The 18,990-nt window shown below is 33.3% G+C and overlaps 1 protein-coding gene across 1 annotated transcript in view; it reads left to right on the top strand.

The window, feature by feature from the left end:
* The window catches only part of LOC114386621 (protein ENHANCED DISEASE RESISTANCE 2-like), a 42,213-nt gene that overhangs the window by 11,316 nt on the left and 11,907 nt on the right, over window positions 1-18,990 (top strand). The window contains exons 8-13 of the mRNA XM_028346651.1: window positions 2,243-2,277; window positions 2,495-2,595; window positions 2,675-2,770; window positions 5,624-5,688; window positions 6,020-6,091; window positions 18,021-18,194. Coding sequence (XP_028202452.1) covers window positions 2,243-2,277; window positions 2,495-2,595; window positions 2,675-2,770; window positions 5,624-5,688; window positions 6,020-6,091; window positions 18,021-18,194 — 543 coding nt within the window. The remainder of the gene's footprint in view (window positions 1-2,242; window positions 2,278-2,494; window positions 2,596-2,674; window positions 2,771-5,623; window positions 5,689-6,019; window positions 6,092-18,020; window positions 18,195-18,990) is intronic.

Here is an 18,990-nt window from a genome sequence, read left to right as displayed (position 1 = left end):
AAATATATGTTTTCGTTATCCACACATAAGGAAACAGAAATATGTTGTAGCGAAGAAGAGATAAGACCTGGATGTAAGGACTCTTTACAAATGGGCCAAAGATTTGGGCTAAGTGAACCCTGATCATTGAGAGCAAAAAGTTTGAGGTTTAAATTCTTCCAGAATTGAGTTGGAACTGTAGAGGAATCAACCCATGGTTCAGCTATCAAAAGAAAATATGGAGAATGGATTGAGCAAAGGTGCTTAAGGTAAATAAGTGTAGCTTCATTGGACACACCCGCGCGTTCAAGTAAATGGCCTTCATCCGTATGATTTTTGGGGCCAGCTCTGGAACGAGTTCGAGGGACAGAGGTCCGAGCCTTAGTATCCTTGGACTTCTTCTTGAGTTTCTTCTGTTGGGACTTGGATAAGACCACAGTAAAATCATCCTCAAAAGGAATATTGTTTTCTGCATATTGTCTAGGAGACATGTTGCGTATCATCTACAATATCGCCCCAAAGGCCTTTAATATTGCCAATATCCTCAGCAATACGTTGGGTACTGACATCTTCAACTAGAGCCTTCATCACAAGAGATTCTAGATGTAACGATTCCTTACAAGAGTTAAGATCATCTTGGATATCGACAATACTAGAAACAACAAATTTTTGGACCTCTCCCACTGCATCATTATTCTTTTAGCACTATCACACCACCAGGTACTTGGGTAACAACAACCATATTCGCTTCTGCAATATGCATTTTTGCTCCACTAGGTTCTTGGTTATCATCTTTCTAACAGTTTACTGTTGCCCTAGCGGTATAACTAGGACCAGAGGATAATCACGTCATTTTGCAGAACAATAGCCTTGTTCTTTTCCTTGGGTTGATCGATATGCTTCTTCTTGGATTCCACCTGAGGGTCCTGACGAAAAACAACATCTTTCTCTTTCTTCTTGCAATTGTCATGAGATTGCCCTACAACCTTGCAAGAGGAACAAAACAAAGCCAAATGCTCATATACTATATCAACGAAGAAAGCATAGTCCTTCCTTTCAATCAAGATTTGATCATGCAAGTCCCTGGCTAAATCAACGTTCACTAAAATTCTCACATAGTGACCATATGTTTTGTTGATTGTTGCATCATGTAACAACAAAGGGATCCCGATGCCAATAGCAATAGCAAAAAGAATTGTGGGCCTCCAATATTCTTGGGGCAAACCATGTATTCTTATCCAGCACTGAGAATTTGTGTGATTAACAACATTTGGATTAAAGTTTAGAGTCCATGAGAATAGCCTCCTCATCACTCTTGGGTCAAGATTCCAATCCCCCACCTCAGGGACCCTTCAAAGATCCTCAATAGATGCAAAAGAGAATTCAAAGAACCCTTTTCCAATTGGTACCATGCGCGAATGACCATGTGGTTGCCATAACATTGTTAATACAGAATTTAATTCTTTAGCCCTAGGAGGGGTATTGCCCTAGGAAAGCATCAAAAGCCCATGGAGATTTGTTTTTTGCAGCTTTCTAATCCTACTTTGTAATCCTCTTATGGGATTGAGAGTCATAGCATCGCCCTTCAATCATGGAACATGCAATTGATTAAGCGGAAATATTGCATGAAATATTCAATGTTTGGGGAAAGGATTTTTGCCTTGGCGCACGAAAAACTTTAGATGAAAGAGAATTATTAGGTTTTGCAGGGGCATCATTCATGAGAAAATCCCATGGAATGATCGCAAGAGGGGATGAAGCCGCCCTAGCCAACAGACAAGGATTAAGGAATCACGTAGGGATATCTAACCCTAGAAGAGCCATTTTTATGATCAACAAGTATATGTTTAATAATTTTGTATTATTAAAGTTTTTTTTGGTTAAAACCTTATTACTCATTCATCCATTATTTGGATGTTTTCACCAATCAGTTTATTTCAAAGTCTGTTAATTTGGAATTAGTCCTCATATGGTGGTCTTTGCTTACATAGATATCATATTGTAAAAAAATCATTTAACTTTATAATTGAAGCAAATAATAAATTCTACTTGTTTCAATTATTTGGGATAAGGCAACTTAAGTAGTGGTATGCATGACTTTTTCCTTTGGGCATCATGTGTGTTTTAAATTATTCATGACAAATGATGATGCTTGTGCTCATATATTTTCTACTTGTAGTTGTTGATTTCATTGGTCATAATTGAAAATCTTATAGTTAGATTTATCCTTATCCTTCTAGATTCCTTTTGTTTGTGGTTTCAGGCATTAGAATCTTTGAGGATGTTTGTAGTCATAAGGTATGTATGCACATAAGATTTTGGGACTCATGGGTGAACTAATTCTCATCATATATTTTCAAAACTTATTATCTTTGAATTCATGTATGTTATTCTAACAAAGTTGTAAAAGTACAATACTTGACTATATTACATAACAATTGAATGAGTTCTTACTTTTGTTTTCCTATTTTTTCTATCTTTGAAATTGCTTTGACATTCTTTTTATGCTTTACAGAATGGTAAGGGTGTCCTCGTTAAGTCCGTTGGTGTTATTGATGCAACTGCAGATAGTGTTTTTGAAGTGTTTTTAAACACTGAACGACAAAAAAGATATGAGTAAGTTGTCTATAAGAAGTATTTGAGAGTCTTGATAACATATTGGAGAACTTATTCATTCCAATAATTACTTTTTCAGGTGGGATATGTTGATGGGTGACTTGGAGTTGGTAGAAACTTATGATGGACATTATGATGTTATTTATGGAACATACGATCCTAAGTATCTAACTCGGTAATTAGTGCATGTTGACATCTTCGAAAATTTTAAGGTTCATTTGTTGGTTGTGATAACAAAAGAGTGTATAGGATACGATGATAAGGGAGAAAAAAAAGTGAAAAATGATACAAGCATAATAAGCTCCTATCCAATAATCAACACATAATAGACAACTTGGTAGATAGTACCATAACAACAACAATAGTGTTATTTCATAGGTGAGGTTGTCTAGTGAATCATGACTAATGAAATTGAGCTAGATCAAAAATCAAATTCTTATAAATATTATTCACAATGAGATCCCATTTAATAATTTTCTCTAATGCTCTTCTTGGTTTTTCTCTACCTATTTTTGAAAGGCTAGGAACCATATGATTTACTTACTTTTTTCACTGGTGCCTCCAATAGTACTTTTTCAAATGTCCAAACAGTAACTAATTTTGGTCGCTTTTTCCTCAATAGGTGCCACACCAATATTGTCTCCCTAGGTAGAATTTGTCAGATGTAGTACCTTTAACGCATGCAGCACATGCTTAAATTAGTTTCAACACAAGTATATGTGATTAGAACTTGATTATCATTATTGTAATATTGTTGTACCTCATGTAAATATAAATACAATAGTGTGTGATCTATATTAGGCACACAATTACCAAACCTAATTTGGTATCTATAAACCTTAATCTCTTTTCCACAATTACAATGCCTGACTCAGCCATAGTTTCACGTTGCACAAACCTAAAATGCTTCATGTGTCCCCTTTTGCCATTGTGGCCGAGAATTAAAAAATTGTATGTGATTGTGATTTTGGTTGCAATATAAAGGTTTTAGGAATTTCTAGGACTGCATTACAATTACAGTTGCAATTGCATTGATCTCATTTGTCCACAATTTTCATATTATCAAGGATTAGGATGAAATTGTAACTATGACTATGATTGCAATTTAAATTGTTGATGTGCCCCAACTTATAAGCTAGTTTATTGAATAGCTTAGTGTGCCAAATAATATCTTGTCCTCCTACACATTTCCAAATTTTAATAGGAATATCATTAGGCAAATAATTTTACCATTACTTGTCTCTTAAAAGCTCATTTTACCAATCTAAACGAAATTTTATGATAGTGAGACAAATTTTATTTGTTATCTTGGATTTTTTATTATTCCATATTTCAGGTTGATCTATGCTCAAAATTGGAAAGCTTATAAAAATAGTTCCCCCATCTTCCTTTAACATCTTGATCTATGATTCTTAGAAATAGGAAGAATAATTTTTAGCATTGGGTTGAGGTTGTAAAACGAAGAACATCTATATATCTTATTCCACTTCTTCTTAACCCAACTCTCCCAGCTCATCAATTTTAAAATAATGAACAAGGTTAGATAAGCTAACATGATATACATATAATATCTTTTTTTAAGGTTAAATTACTTATTAGGTCCCTATAGTTTCATGACTTGTACCTTTTAGTCGTTATAGTTTGAAAGTGGTTTTTTTAGTTTCTATAGTTTACATTTTAATTCTTTTTTAGTTTTTATAGTTTAAAAGTGGTCTTTTTAGTCCTTATAGTTTGTATTTTAATTTTCTTTTAGTCCCTATAGTTTAAAAGTGGTATTTTTAGTCCATATAATTTGTATTTTAATTACCTTTTAGTCCTTACTACAAAAAAACTATATAAAAATAATTAGTTACAAATTAGTTATAAATTATCAACTATTTTTTCATTACAAATTATCTTACGATAAATTAGTTATGAATTACTTGCTAATATTTTTGTCATTAATTGTAATTGATAATATTACTCATATTTTGATGGTAAGGATTAAAAGTAAATTAAAATATAAAGTATAAGGACTAAAAGGAAATTAAAATATAAATTATAAGGACTAAAAAAACCACTTTCAAACTACAAAAACTAAAAGACAATTAAAATGTAAACTATAAGAACTTAAAAACTCACTTTAAAACTATAAGGACTAAAAGGTACAAATGATAAAACTATAGGAACCTAATAAGTAATTAAACCTTTTTTTAATAAAAATAATTAATTAGCCAAACATCAAAATAGAACAAAGACATCCTAACTAAGTTGTCACCTCCTTACCTATCAATCATAGGCCAACAAGCTACAATATTATCAAGGAAGATAAAAAGAACAAAAGCAGCAAGAAATGATGGAGGGAGTAGACCAAAACCCATGAACAACAATCAATAAATATGAAAAGAAGGTAATCCACACTAATTGTGGAAATAATGAAACCTAAGAAATCAAGGGATAGGCTCCCACCAAGTGATATCTAATCATATGATCCACTCCATAAATAAATTTGAAAAAACTAAAAACTCTTATGTGAAAACGAATTAATGCAATGGATTAATGTATGACAAGGTAGCTTATGGAATCCTATCTTCCTATCTTGAACACCAAATAGGCCATAAAATTATTGCAAATAAATTGCTACTAGTATTTACAATTCTAAAAAAAACAATTAGGTATTCTTTTTTAAAATAGTTCAAGAATTTTTCAATTTTTTAAGTGTGGATTGCTATAATAGATAAATATTTGCATGCTCTATCAACTTCACTGAATTAATTGAACTTCATCCTGTAAATCTTTATAGTAGAGATGTATTATTATTTTATAGTTTTTTTGTGTGTGTGTCTATACATGGTATAGTTATTTATGATGAAATTTAATTGCCATGAGTTATATATCATTGATTATCTACGTCATTTTCGGTTTCTTTATTAATTTGTATTTTTATTATTGAATATTATTAATTTGTATTTGTATTTGTGACTTAATCCATGTTTTACTTTTAAAAATGTCCATTAATAAATTTCCTCTCAAAACCTTACATATCTAGGTGGCATTCAAAGCGAGATTTTGTCTTCTCTAGGCAATGGTTTCGAGCACAAGATGGAACATACAGTAAGAATACATTAATTTTACTCTTTTAATTAGTTTTTCTATTAAAATTTCAAGATACCAAAGATTTAAAATTACACTAGTCAAATTGAAATAACTCTCCAAAAGTGAAGTTTCTATCCTTAAGCATAGGATCAATTTTATTTTATTTTATGCCAACATTTTATCAATACTTAAGTGCAACAGTGAACTATTACTATAGTGATTGTTATTGTTGCTAACTTGGTGTGGATCATCAAAGTGATTATTTCATGTTTGTTGGTTTAAATGAAATTATGTAGTACTTTGACTTGGTTGATTATGCTGACATATTTTATATGTTTAACTGATGCAGCTATTTTGCAATTCCCATCAATACATAAGAAAAAGCCTCCAAGATCCGGATATCGACGTACAAAAATCAATCGTAAGATGTTTTTATTACTATAAGTATTTTATCTTCTTTGTTGCAATACCAGCTTTCAAAATTTTTAGTGTTCACTTTATTTTGAATTACAGGCATACTAAAAGCTTAAATGGCTTAAGACAAATCCAACTTTTTAAATCAACTATCCACCTCCAGTCACATGCATAGTTGAAAGTAAATGAAAAGCTGAACAAAAAAGTAATTCAAACTACAAGAAAAGTCATGCAAAGAGAATTTTACTCAATTATGTAATACTAAAACATCATTGCTTAGGATCTCACACAATCAAAAACAATACTTGTTTTGTATAGAAAATAAGAAATTCAATATAATAAAAAGAAGATAATTACAAAGATTTTGGGTTAAAAGAGATACTATGTAGTGTAAAAAGAAGACTAACAAGGAACAACAAAAATATAAATAAAGAAAAAGGTACCCAATCTCCACATACTTGTCAGGAAAATTCCCTTACAAGGTTACATGCTTAGGCCTAATCCTTTTTCTAAACTAATTATTGATCCAACAAAACATCCTTAAATATGCGAGGGATATATTTCAACCTTTTTCTATAGGATATATTTCAACCTTATGCACTAAAATTTTGCTTTAATTAGTATGGTTTCAATCAAAATGCATGCTATAGTCATGGTTATTAAAACTGGATTGGACTAATTGGTTGAACTAGTTCAACCGAGTACTGACCTGCCAACAGATTCAAATTGATCACGAAATCATTTTGTTGTCAAATCGACTTTAGACTGATAATTCGACCTAAAATTCCATAAACTGACAATAACTAAAGGTTCACTGGGTTAGGGAAATTTGCTAAAAAAATATTTAACTAATCACTACATTTCTTAGACTCAGTAGATGAAACAAACATTTTAACCAGAGAAAGTATTTTACTTTATAGAATTGTGAACGCACACATTTTGAGTACTATTAATGTGGGACTCTTGCTATTTTGCAACACAGTACACTCCTCCTGTGTAAGATGAAAAGTTCAAATGTTTAGTATGCAATTTGATGTAGGACTCTTTGTTCTCAACATCATATCACTCTACTTATACAAGATTTTTCTATAGTATGTAACATAAGTTAAACACTACTGATGTGAGACTCTTTTTTCAACAACAAAGTACCACTTCAACCAATCTGTGTGAACTTTTCCTATATTCTGTAACAAAAGTAGCATACACACTTAGTTGCATCTCAACGCAAGGAATGGTTTAGGTAGGAGTATAACAATTTAATATATTATGCATGACATTGGGTAGGAGTGCTTGGATTCAAAATTTTCTAGACATATCCTCCAACAAAATTATTTTTTGTTTAAAATTCTTTAGTTCAAGCAAGTGAAAAGATCAAACAAAATTGGTACAAGAACCATGTTGAGAGAAAAAAAACTATATATAAAAGTTTTATATTTTAAAGGAATAAAAAGGTTATACATAAATATAAAAAAATAAAGCATAATTATTAGTTTTAATATATAAAATTTGAATATTAATATGTATACTTTTTAAAACAATTTTTATTGGTTTAACACATTTTATAATTAATGTTAAACTTTTAGTTTTTTTAACTATATATAATAAATATTATGTTACTTTTAATATTCTTTAATATATTATATATTTTAGTGTAACCTATCTTTCTAGTTTGATGGTCTTTGGGCATGGACAGAGGGCATGTGATAATCTCCTCCTCAACATCCAGAGGCAGTAGCGTCCAATTAGTTGTAGGTTGGAAATCCGCATCCAATCTCCTTTGAATGCTATACACATTCTCAGAGAGAAAGGTCACAGGAAATCATAACCGTGCAAGGTCTTCTTCGGAGAGATTGGGGTCTATGGCAAGTGGTCCTTGATAAACGAAGCGGTTAAGGTGGATGGGTGATGGAGGTGCTTGTAGTGGAACTTCATCGTCCATATCATCATTGGACTTAGCTATCTTCTTCTTCTTGAGGTGAATAATCCCAGTTCTTCTTAAACTGTGTTCAAACTGTGGGACTGTGGAGGTTTGTTCTCGAATGGGAGGGATTTTAGCATATTGAGGGTCATGAGCAGCAGCAACATCAACTTGCTCATTTACTAGACGCTTTGTCCATTGAGCACCTTTTTTCTCTCACTTGCTGATGCAAGGTTGAGTTGAAGGAGGAAGGGCTTGTGGTATTGGCTTTACCTTCTTCACTTGAGGCATAAAGGTATCATCCAAAGGTGGTGCAACCTTGCATTTTCTAAACACCAAGCCATCTTCATCATCATCAATTTCACTTAGCTCTCTTAAGTGATCCGTAGTTGATGATGGTTGTTGCTTCTTAGACACTGCCCTTCTTGAGACATGGGCCATGGCACCTGTTGCTTTGGGAGCAACTAGAGAGGGTGGTGGACATTGGGGTGTAGGAGCAGCCTTGGACGAAAGTGCATCCATCTTCTTCTTACTTCTTTTTTCAATTTGAGTAGCCATTGTGTCTACGTCCACTACTTGGTCTTCATTAGTAGTTTTCCATACTACGTTCAACTGGTCATCACGTCCAGTGTTGAGTCTAAATTTCTGGTGGATTTCAGAAAGAATGGATTCATCCACTGGGGGAGTCTGCTTGAAGGAGACATCATCAACCAACCTTATCTTTGAGATTTTTTCCCGACTAAAGGCTTTGTGTTTGGGTAAGAACACCCCATCAAAATATATTTTGCCTTATACTTCTTTAGGAGTCTCGTACAAGAATTTCCTTATTACTCCATGAGCCTCTAGGACTTTGGTTAGGACAATGCTATGATAGATGTCCTTCTCAATGCTATTGTCCTTCAACATTTTAGTTGCAAAGCAATTGAAGAGAATCTGGGCAAGTCAAAGAGAGTTCCCTCCATCAAGTGATACAGAAGGAACTTATGGGCGTTGGACAAGAAGTCCTTAGACCCCTATTTGTGGATGATAGCCTTGTTTAGTAGGGTACCATACTTCCTAGGAATATTGGCCCTGTTGGGCCCCCACAACGAGTGACCAATGTGGTATTCAAGTTCATTGCCCCAATTGTTCATAAATTTTGTTCCTCATCACTCACCCAATGGCTTAGGCAATAGTTTTAGCAATCAACTTTATAGATATGCCAAGATCTTGGCCAACAAAATATTCGCCAATGACTTCGTTGTAGTAGACCTTGGCTGTCCTCTAAAACTCGCAGATGAGTTCAGGCACCACCACCTTAGGGTCTTCAAAGAAATGGTGGATGCAGCATAACATGAGGCGTGCCTTGATGACGTAGCCAACAATCTCCGATGAATCGATGTTGAAGAAGTGTTCAATGTAAACCTTAGGCTCCTTGTCTTTCACTGAGACTTTTGCAGCAATGATAGACATTGGTGTAGGTCTGGGGATTTGTACAACTTCACCTTCTTTGGATGAAGCAAAAGGTGGGTTGTTCCTGAAGTCTGGGTCAGACTGGGTGGTTCATATTTGGTTCTATTTCTTGGAAATTTCTAGGGTTTTTTTTAAGATTCTAAGAGAACGAGAAGGTTTGGGTGCAAAGGTTTTCTAAGGGGGAGAAAGAATGCAGAGAGTTTCAAAAGGTTTGATAGTGAAAGGTCGAGATGGTTTATGATGGTGATGGTTAATTGCTTGGATTGAAGAGAAAGAAAACATGGGGGGAAGTTGAAACGAAGTGGGACTTTTGAAATAAAGATCTGACCCGCTTTAAGTGACTCAACACACAAACTCTTAAAACACTGCATGTTATTAAACTTGCGTCTAGTGGTCATAGTCCATATGTTGGATGCATATGTGTAGTGCACTAGTTCTTACTAAGCGCATTGGACGATAGGTCCTTTGGACGCATAGTGGTGTGTTCAGACCTTTCACATAGATTTGAAACTTCATTCCATAGGGAGCATGCCAAGCCTTTCTCTTAATGAGATTAACCTGTCCTCAGTAAGGGGTTTTGTAAATAAATAAGCAAGCTTTCCTTAGATGCATGCAAACTGTAATTCCACAATACCCTTCTGAACACCCTTATGACATGATGTTTTATTTCTACCTGTTTGGCACGCAAATGCATGATAGGATTTTTAGACAGATCAATGGCAGCAATATTATCACAAAGGATAGGAATGTTACTCTCAAACAAGTTGTAGTCCTCAAGCTGATATTTGGTCCACAAGAGTTGAGAACAATAACTTGTGGCTGATATATACTTTGTTTTTGCTGTTGATAGAGCTATTGTTCCTTGTTTCTTGCTTGTCCAAGAAACAAAGCATCCAACAATGAAGTGGCAACATCCACTAGTGCTTTTTTGTTCTACTTAATTTCTAACAAAATTTGCATTGCAGTAACCAAGCAACTTGTATTCCTTTTCTCTTTTAAAGCAAAAAACAAAGGTTCGGAGTTCCAATCAAATATCTAAATATATGTTTAACAATAGATAAATGAAATTCCCTTATTTCCTTTTGGAATTTGGCACAGAGACATACACTGAACATAATGTCAAGTCTGGACGCAGTGAGATACAAAAGAGATCCTATCATTGCTCTGTAGGTCTTTTCGTCCACCTTCTTTGAATCATCATCTAGTCTAAGTATAGTGGTTGGATGTATGAGAGTTTTCATATATTTTGCATCGTCCATCTAAAATTTTTCAGGAGTTCCTTCACGTACTTTGTTTGATGTATGTATATGCCTTCGTCTGCTTGTTTGATTTGAAGTCCAAGGAAAAACTTCAATTCTCCCATCACACTCATTTCGAACTCTGCCTGCATAAACTTGGAAAAATCCTTTCACAGAGAGTCAATAGTACAACCGAATATGATATCATCCATATATATCTAGATGATTAGGGTTTAGGGTTCCATAATCTTTGTGAAACAAAGTAGTATCTACTTTCCCTCATATAAAACTATTTTCGGTTAAAAAAGAACTTAACTTTTCATACCAAGCTTGAGGAGCTTGCTTTAGTCCATACAAAGCTTTATTTAATTTGAACACATGATGAGGGTAGATAGAACTTTGAAACTCAGGGGGTTGTTCAACATAGACCTCTTCCATAATAATACTATTGAGGAACACACTTTTTACGTCCATTTGATACAAGATCATAGCATGATGAACAACGAAGGATAGTAATATGCATATTGCCTCAAGACGAGAAATAGGAGCAAAGGTTTCAGTGTAATCTATACCTTCCTGCTGTGAGTAACCTTTTGCTACAAGCCTAGCCTTATTCCTCACAACTTTACCCATTTCATCCAGCTTTTTTCTGAACACCCACTTAGCTCCAAAAGTTGATTTACCTTTGGGAAGTTCTACAAGCATGCATATATCATTCTTCTAAAACTAGTCCAACTCTTATTGCATTGCTTTAACCTAGTGCTCATCAGACATAACATCGTCTATGTGTTTTGGCTCAATCTCTTATAGCAGTATTGTATACTTGAGAGTTCCTTGTTTGCACTTTGTCCTTGGGATCACCAATGATTTATGACTCTGGATGATGTTATCTTAGCAAGCGTCTAGTAGGTTCTCTAACTTCTTTAGGTTGATCGTCCATTGATGTGTTGGATGCAAGCTTATCTTGACTGGACGCAGCAACAAACATGATGGTATTTTCTATTTCATCACTACAAAAGACTCATCCAACTCTGACATTGTAGTGTTAGGCTTGCTGTCATTAAATCTAACATGAATGGCCTCTTCTGCAGTCAAGTTTCTAGAGTTGTACACTCTATATGCCTTGGATGATTCAGAGTATTCGAGTAAGATTTTAGAATCACATTTGGAGTCAAGCTTTCCAAGGTTTTCCTTCGTGTTTAAGATAAAACACTGACATCAAAACAGATGGATGTAAGAGATGCTGGGCTTATGTCCCTTCCACAGTTCATAAGGAGTCTTCTTTAAGATTGGCCTTATATAAATTCTATTATGTAAATAACAGACAATCTTTACTGCTTCAGCCCAAAATTGTTTAGGGGTTGAGTGATCGTTAAGCATTATTCTTGCCATTTCTTGAAGAGATCTATTTTTCCTCTCAACAACTCTATTTTGTTATGGTATTCTTAGAGTGGAAAAATTATGGTGAATACTATTCTCTTGACAGAAGTTTTCAAAAGGATCATTTTCAAATTCTCCCCCTTGATCACTTCTGATTAAAGAGATGCAAACACCTTTTTCATTTTGTATCTTTTTATAGAATTTATAAAGGGTGTCAAATGAGTCATCCTTGTGGGTTAGGAACCCCAAGCTTATGGTGTTCTTTTGAAGCTTTGGGATTAACCTCAAGCAAACATATCCAAGCTTCTTATGCCATACCCAATGATGCTCTTTTGATAAAGAGTAAGCATGACACCTTTTGATTGGACAAATCACAGTGAAGAGTTGTACTTGTTCTAGATGATACACATATCCTTGTTCAAGGTGAGATTGTATCCACTATCACATAATTGACTTATGCTCAACAGATTGTGCTTCAATCCCTTAACAAGTAAAAATTATCTATAGAAAGATATGGAGAGATGCATACTTTACCTACACCAGTTATCAAACCTTTCTGATTCCCTCTGAAAGTGACCACCCCACCAGACATAGGTCTTAGGGATTGGAACATAGACTTTTTGCCTGTCATGTGTTGTGAGCAACCACTATCCAAATACCATGATTGGTGTTTCTTTCTGGCTATCAAGGAGATCTATAACAAGAATTATTTTGCTCTTAGGTACCCAAATCTTTTTGGGTTCTTTTCTTTGGTTAGCATATGGGTGCTGGTAAGCACTTGATGAACCCTTTGATGGGTTTCCCTTTTCAGGGAGGTCCTTGCATTTGTGAGTTTCATGACCTACTTTTCCATATAAATAACAAACTATGACTTCTTTCAAGGAGGTCCTTGCATTTATGAGTTTTTGTTTGATCATTTCCTTGTGTCCTTCTACTAAATCTTCAAAAGTTGTGGTTAATGATTTTACCCTTTCTTCCATGTCTTGAAAATCCTTAAGAAGAGTTTTTCGTCCACTGAATACCTTTTCGTCTAGTAGTGCTTTGACTTCCTCACAAACACAAGTATCTTTTTCACTGCTAGGCGAAGAGGTTTCCAAGACAAAATCAACTAAGTGAACTTTATGAGCTTTCCTGAGATCCTCATGCTCTTTTTCAAGATGTTGAAAATGTTTATTTAATTTTCTATAAGCTTTAGTGACGCAAGCAGAGGCAAATAAGAGTTGATTGTATCCTTTAATTAAGTCTTCTCTAGATTCAAATATTACCTCTTCACCATCAGAGTTGAAAGTATCCTTGGGCTGAGAGTCCTCATTGTCTAAACTCACGTCCAATGCTGATTTTGCTTTACTGGTGGACGCATCAGCTATTAGACATAGGTTGGCTTCTTCCTCACTATCCTCATTGGACGAGGAATCGTCGAAGTCTCCCCAAGTGCTCATGAGGCTCCTCTTTTTGGACTTGAAGAATTTCTTTTTCTTATCTTTTGGCTTTCCAAGGTTAGGACATTTCGACATGAAGTGCCCTAGTTTCTTGTACTTATAGTAGATTTGAACTTTTCTCTTTCTTGTGGAAGGATCTTTTGGATGATTTGTTGAACCTGGAGGGGTTCTTGTTTCACCATATCTTTCTGATTTTTCTTGTGATCAAACTTTGTTCATCATCTTCTTCATCAGAGTCATCATCATTAAATTCTTCTTCTGAAGCATTATTCACGACAAAGGCTTTGGACGATGACTCCTTGGATGCATGGTTGCATTTTGGTTTTTGATAGTGATTTCCCTTTCTTTATTCCGTTATCTTAAGCAAGGTCTTGCTTATGAACTTTAAGGATTCTGACAAGCTCTTCAAGAGTCATTGAGTCAAGATTCTTGATGGCTCTTAAGGTTATAACCAGTGGTCTCCACTTTCTAGATAAACTTCGTAAGATTTTATCAATGTGATCATAATTTTCATAATGTCTACCTAGGGAGCGAAGCATATTCAGAATGGTTTTGAAGCGTCTAAACATGGTTTGGATATCTTCTCCCTCTTTCATGCTGAAGAGTTCATTCTTACGAGTTAGAAGGCTCAACTTGTTGCATTTTACCTCAAAGGATTCAAAGTAGATTTGTGCTTGGCAAACCAGTTTGCAAAACTTGGATATGATAGTGTAGAAGTGACTTAAATAAAATAACAAGTTATATAGAAGCAATAATGAAAACAAAAAGGTTTTATATTGGTTCACCCCAACTCTTGAGTTACGTCTAGTTCTCCTTCAAACCTTGAAGGTTTCCACTAATAAAATCTTTGATTACAACCAACTATTCTCTATGCCACTTCTGGCTACAACAAGTACACTTTAGGTCACTGCTGACACTACACTTAATCTCATCTTGAGATTAGGACCCAAGTATTCTTTGTTACAAAGCCACTCCTGACTTTCACAAATAGTAAATGTATGATAGAAAAGGTAATCTAATCACTCAATGAGTGTTTACACAATAAGCTTGAATACTATGAAACTCTTTAACTTAGCAATGCTAAGATTAATTCAAATCGCTCAAGTTTCTGTCGTCCAGTGGATTAACAACATTAGGCAACGAGGGTTTGAGACTTTAGAGACTTTAGAGATTTGATCTATTGAGACTTTAGAGCTTTGATCTATTGAGAGATCCCAGCTAGTCATTGTTTAATAGCTTTGGCGCTTGACATGAGGTTACTACTGTGCAGAGAGAGAGAGAGAGTGGGGCGACGAGGGTTTCTTGCAGCATGTCTTTAGAGTACATTTTGCCAGTGTCGCCTAGTGCTTAGAGATGACTTTGAGCGTACAAATTGAAAGAAATATTAACAACATAAGGCAAAAGGAATTAAGAATATCAAGACAAAAGATTTTAAATCTTCCCTTTTGTGCGATAAAGCACGAGTTGCTTACTGAGTCTGTGGAAGTCACTTTCTTGTGATTATTTGAGAATTGAGTAATTGTTCCATTGATTTTGCATTGCGAGCCAAGTGCTAAAGCTCTTGTCTTCTCAGGGCTGGATGCAAAAACAGTATTGTCCAGTGACTAGGACATTGCCTATCGTCCAGTGCTTTTCTATTCATGCTTTTTTGCCTGTATCTCATAGAGATAAAACAATTTGTAACTTAAGCACAAAAGATCAGTACATAAAATTTATAGTTTGTTAGCATCAAAACCTTAGGGATATAATTGTTTGGTACAATTCAATGTGACTTGAGCACAGCCAGACTCAACACTACTTTTTGTCCTACTAACCTACATAAACGTTTTAGTCTTTTTATCTTTTTTGAAGCTTTCATGCAAATTTTACCTTCCATTCTTTTCATGCAAACCCTAACTTCCTTTAAAGTTATCTCCTTTTGGAAAATAATGTTTAATTGGTACCATTGACATGTTGCAAGTTCATAAGTAATGTTAGGATATTTCCACCCATATATGTCTGTTAGTTGGAGTGTTCTCATAATCAATTTTCCAACTTTTTTTCCATTTTTTATAGATGTTTCTTTATTGAATTCGTTCTTTGAAATTTTTGTAATGTGTTGGGTGTGCTTATGTCCTTGAAACCATAGTCACATAAGTTGCAATACATTATATGTGGTACAAGTGCTCAAAATATTGAATTAGATTATTATTAAAGTATAAGTAGTAAAAATAGTACTGTACTCGATACAAATCGTGAATGAGATTTAAGAGAGAATTAAAAAAAATAAGGATTTTAATTTGTCCATCCTAAAGTGAATCATAATTATGACAAATAAAATAATAAAGTATACACTTTAATCTACCCTTTTTTTTTACTTTCTTCAAATATAAAATAACTTATTGCTATAAGTAATTTTATATTTTTAAAATTAAAGGTATACTATCTTTTCAGTCCTTCAAAATTTTGTTTTTAATCCCAGAACTTTTTTATTTGTTTTTAGTCCCTTAACTTGTTTTTACATCCTTCATTTTATTCCTTTGAAAGGATTAAAAGTAAGAATAAAATAGAAACTAATTGACTAAAAGTAAGAATGAAAAAAAAAATTAAGGGACTTAAAACATATATAAAAAGTTTAGGAACTAAAAACATAAATTTTTTTAAAAAAATAGGGACTAAAGAGATAGTTTACCCTAAAATTGAAATTTCAGTTAACTATGTTACTTCTTGCAAGAAAAGTGATAGAAGGAGAAAAAACCTGAATTAAAAGCACTCTATTTTATTCAAATAAGTGAATAATTGTTAGAAATCAACAGACAACAAAACACCTCTCAAAAGTCAAAACAGCATTGGTTTATCACAAATTAAATATTTAAAGTGTAATTTTTAATTTCTTTTTAATTTTTTATTTGTGATTTTTGTTTTCTATTTTTCCCCCAATTTTAGTCTTCATATTTTAGAAAATTTATAATTTTGGTCGAATTCTAAATTTTACGTATATGTTTTTTTACATTTAAATCAATTAAATTATTTTTTGACAATACCTTAAATAAATGTCTTAGATTTAAGGCTCAATTGGACCAAAATAAAAAAAATAAAATACACTTAAAATTGAAGATTATAGTAAAATTATGAATTTTCTAAAATGTGAGGACTAAAATAAGAGAGAGAGAGAGATCAAAATTGCACCTAAGAGAAGAAAAAAAACCTTCCAACTTTTCCTTTTTCCATCTTCTAATTTATTAGTTATTCTTTTATATCTTTTTTCTCACCTTTCTTTTCTTATCTTATGTCTTTGGATTGCAAAGGCAAATTACTCCTTTTGTTTCGCTTGTTCTATTTCTGTTTTCTGACTTCTTGAACAATTTGTTTCATTGTTAGTGGTTCTAAGTTCTAATGTTCTGGCTTGTATTCTATTTTATTTTTTAGTTCATCTTCTTCATGAATTCAATGACAAATTTTGGTGACCCAAGATGTAAACAAACCATGAATTGCTACACACGAACCAATTCGCGGTTCTATGATGAAGTGAATGAATTATATGATTATGCTTGGTTGGAACAATTTTTGTTCACAAGTTGTGGGATTTGGTAGAAGGAAATAAGCTGCTTTTGTTGTTGTGGTTATGTGTAAGTTGTGCTACACATTGATGCATTTGATTGGAGTATAATCTCTAACACCATTAAGAGAACTTTTTTCCTCAAAGCTTCTTGGCAATAAGATTAGGCTTTTGGCTTCCACTTTGTATAAAGAACATGATTATTTTTAGTCTTACTAATATGTTAAGGACATTATAGTTTTACTTCTTTTTGTTTTTTTATTTGTTCTCTATTGCAATGGTTTTCTTTCTTCAGAAAGATAGCTGATCCTTTAGACTTTGTCTTTATCCAAAAAAACAAAAAGAAATAATATCAACTACAAGTATTAAAAGCTAGATAAATGTTTCTCTGACACCCCATGCGTTATTTTATACCTAGTGAGAGAAAGAAAAAAAAGATGAAAGTGATAGATATAATAAGTATTTGATGTGACAATAACAGAGAGATAGAGGCAAAAACATGGTGTCATTGGGGTGTCTAAAATATTAGGATTAATTGCTAAGTATCATTACACAGGTAGATACTTTGCTTCTTATTCATACATTTACTTGCTCATTTTCTTACACTTAATACATCATGAATAATTTTTAAGGCCAAAGGTTATGATTTATGTTTACTTTAAATGTTTTAGATGTTCTTTAACACTTTTACAATCCATTTAATTACCTTGTTCTTCCCTAATAAGACTCTATATAGTTTAGGAAAATAGAAACATCAATTGATATTCTTACTACCTTGAAAATGTTTAGTGTGCTTGTTTGATTCGAATCCAATACTTCAACAAGTGATTTTGATAAAATATTAAATCTTCCTCTAAATTCACAACTTTTTTTAAACTCATTAGAAGAAAAAGCATAAGAAAATATTACTATTGACTTCTTTATGTCCATTGATTAATTTTAACTTCAAATGTACTTTGTTGTGGTTGCAGCATCTACATGGGAAATAAGAAATTTGAACACGCCAATGGGATCAAATAGACCAAGATGTTTAGTGACCCATACTTTAGAGATACACTCTCAATCATGGTATCGATGGAAGAACAACCAACAATGCACAAAATTTGAGAAGAGCATCCCTTATGCATTGTTGTGCCAAGTGGCAGGTCAAGTAATTGAACTTTTTTTCCATCTTGTATCAATCTAAGCTTTAAAATCGTTAACAAATTCAATCTATGAAAAGTATGAGATATAAGCTATTCATAGATATAGGAGAAACTTTTTGACATAATATCATAAAAATGGTGAAACTTGGGGGATGGAGAAAAAGCTTTATATTTTATTTAGGATGGAATTTAAAAGGATAAGTTTGGGTAAATTAACAAACACTTTAGGAGCATATTTGAGTTTTTTAGTACCACTCGTGAAAGGAGAAGAACCTGCTAAATATTAATTGTATATTTGTATATTCACAAATCTCTTTTTCATAGGGTAAACAACCTGCTAAATATCTCTGATATTTATAATATGCCCTCTCGAGTTAACAAATGAATATGAACCATTCCTAACTTTCTAATTAGATCTTTGGAATCTTGCATTAAGAAGTCCCTTTGTGAAGACAATTACTACTTGAGGCCATGTAGGTATATATGTCTGGTAACTATAAGGTTGCTATCCACCTTCTTTTTGATGAAGTGTTTGCCAATCTGTATGTGTTGTATTCTGTCATGCTTGATTGGGTTATGAGCAATGTTGATAGCCAAATTATTATCACAAAACAATTTCATAGTACCCTTATATTTGACTTTTGAGATCATCAAGAATAATTTTCATCCATAATTCTTCATATAAATTCAAACTTAGCTTCTGCACTAGATCGAGCAACTACATTATGCTTCTTACTCCTACATGTTACTAGATTCACACTGAGAAGCAGTGTATATCTCCTTGCACAATGGCTGG

Source organism: Glycine soja, chromosome 15 (assembly GCF_004193775.1).
Source record: "Glycine soja cultivar W05 chromosome 15, ASM419377v2, whole genome shotgun sequence".
In the NCBI taxonomy this organism is placed as follows: Eukaryota; Viridiplantae; Streptophyta; class Magnoliopsida; order Fabales; family Fabaceae; genus Glycine; species Glycine soja.
The sequence above is the reverse complement of the archived record's forward strand: the minus strand, read 5'-3'. Positions and strand labels throughout refer to the sequence as shown.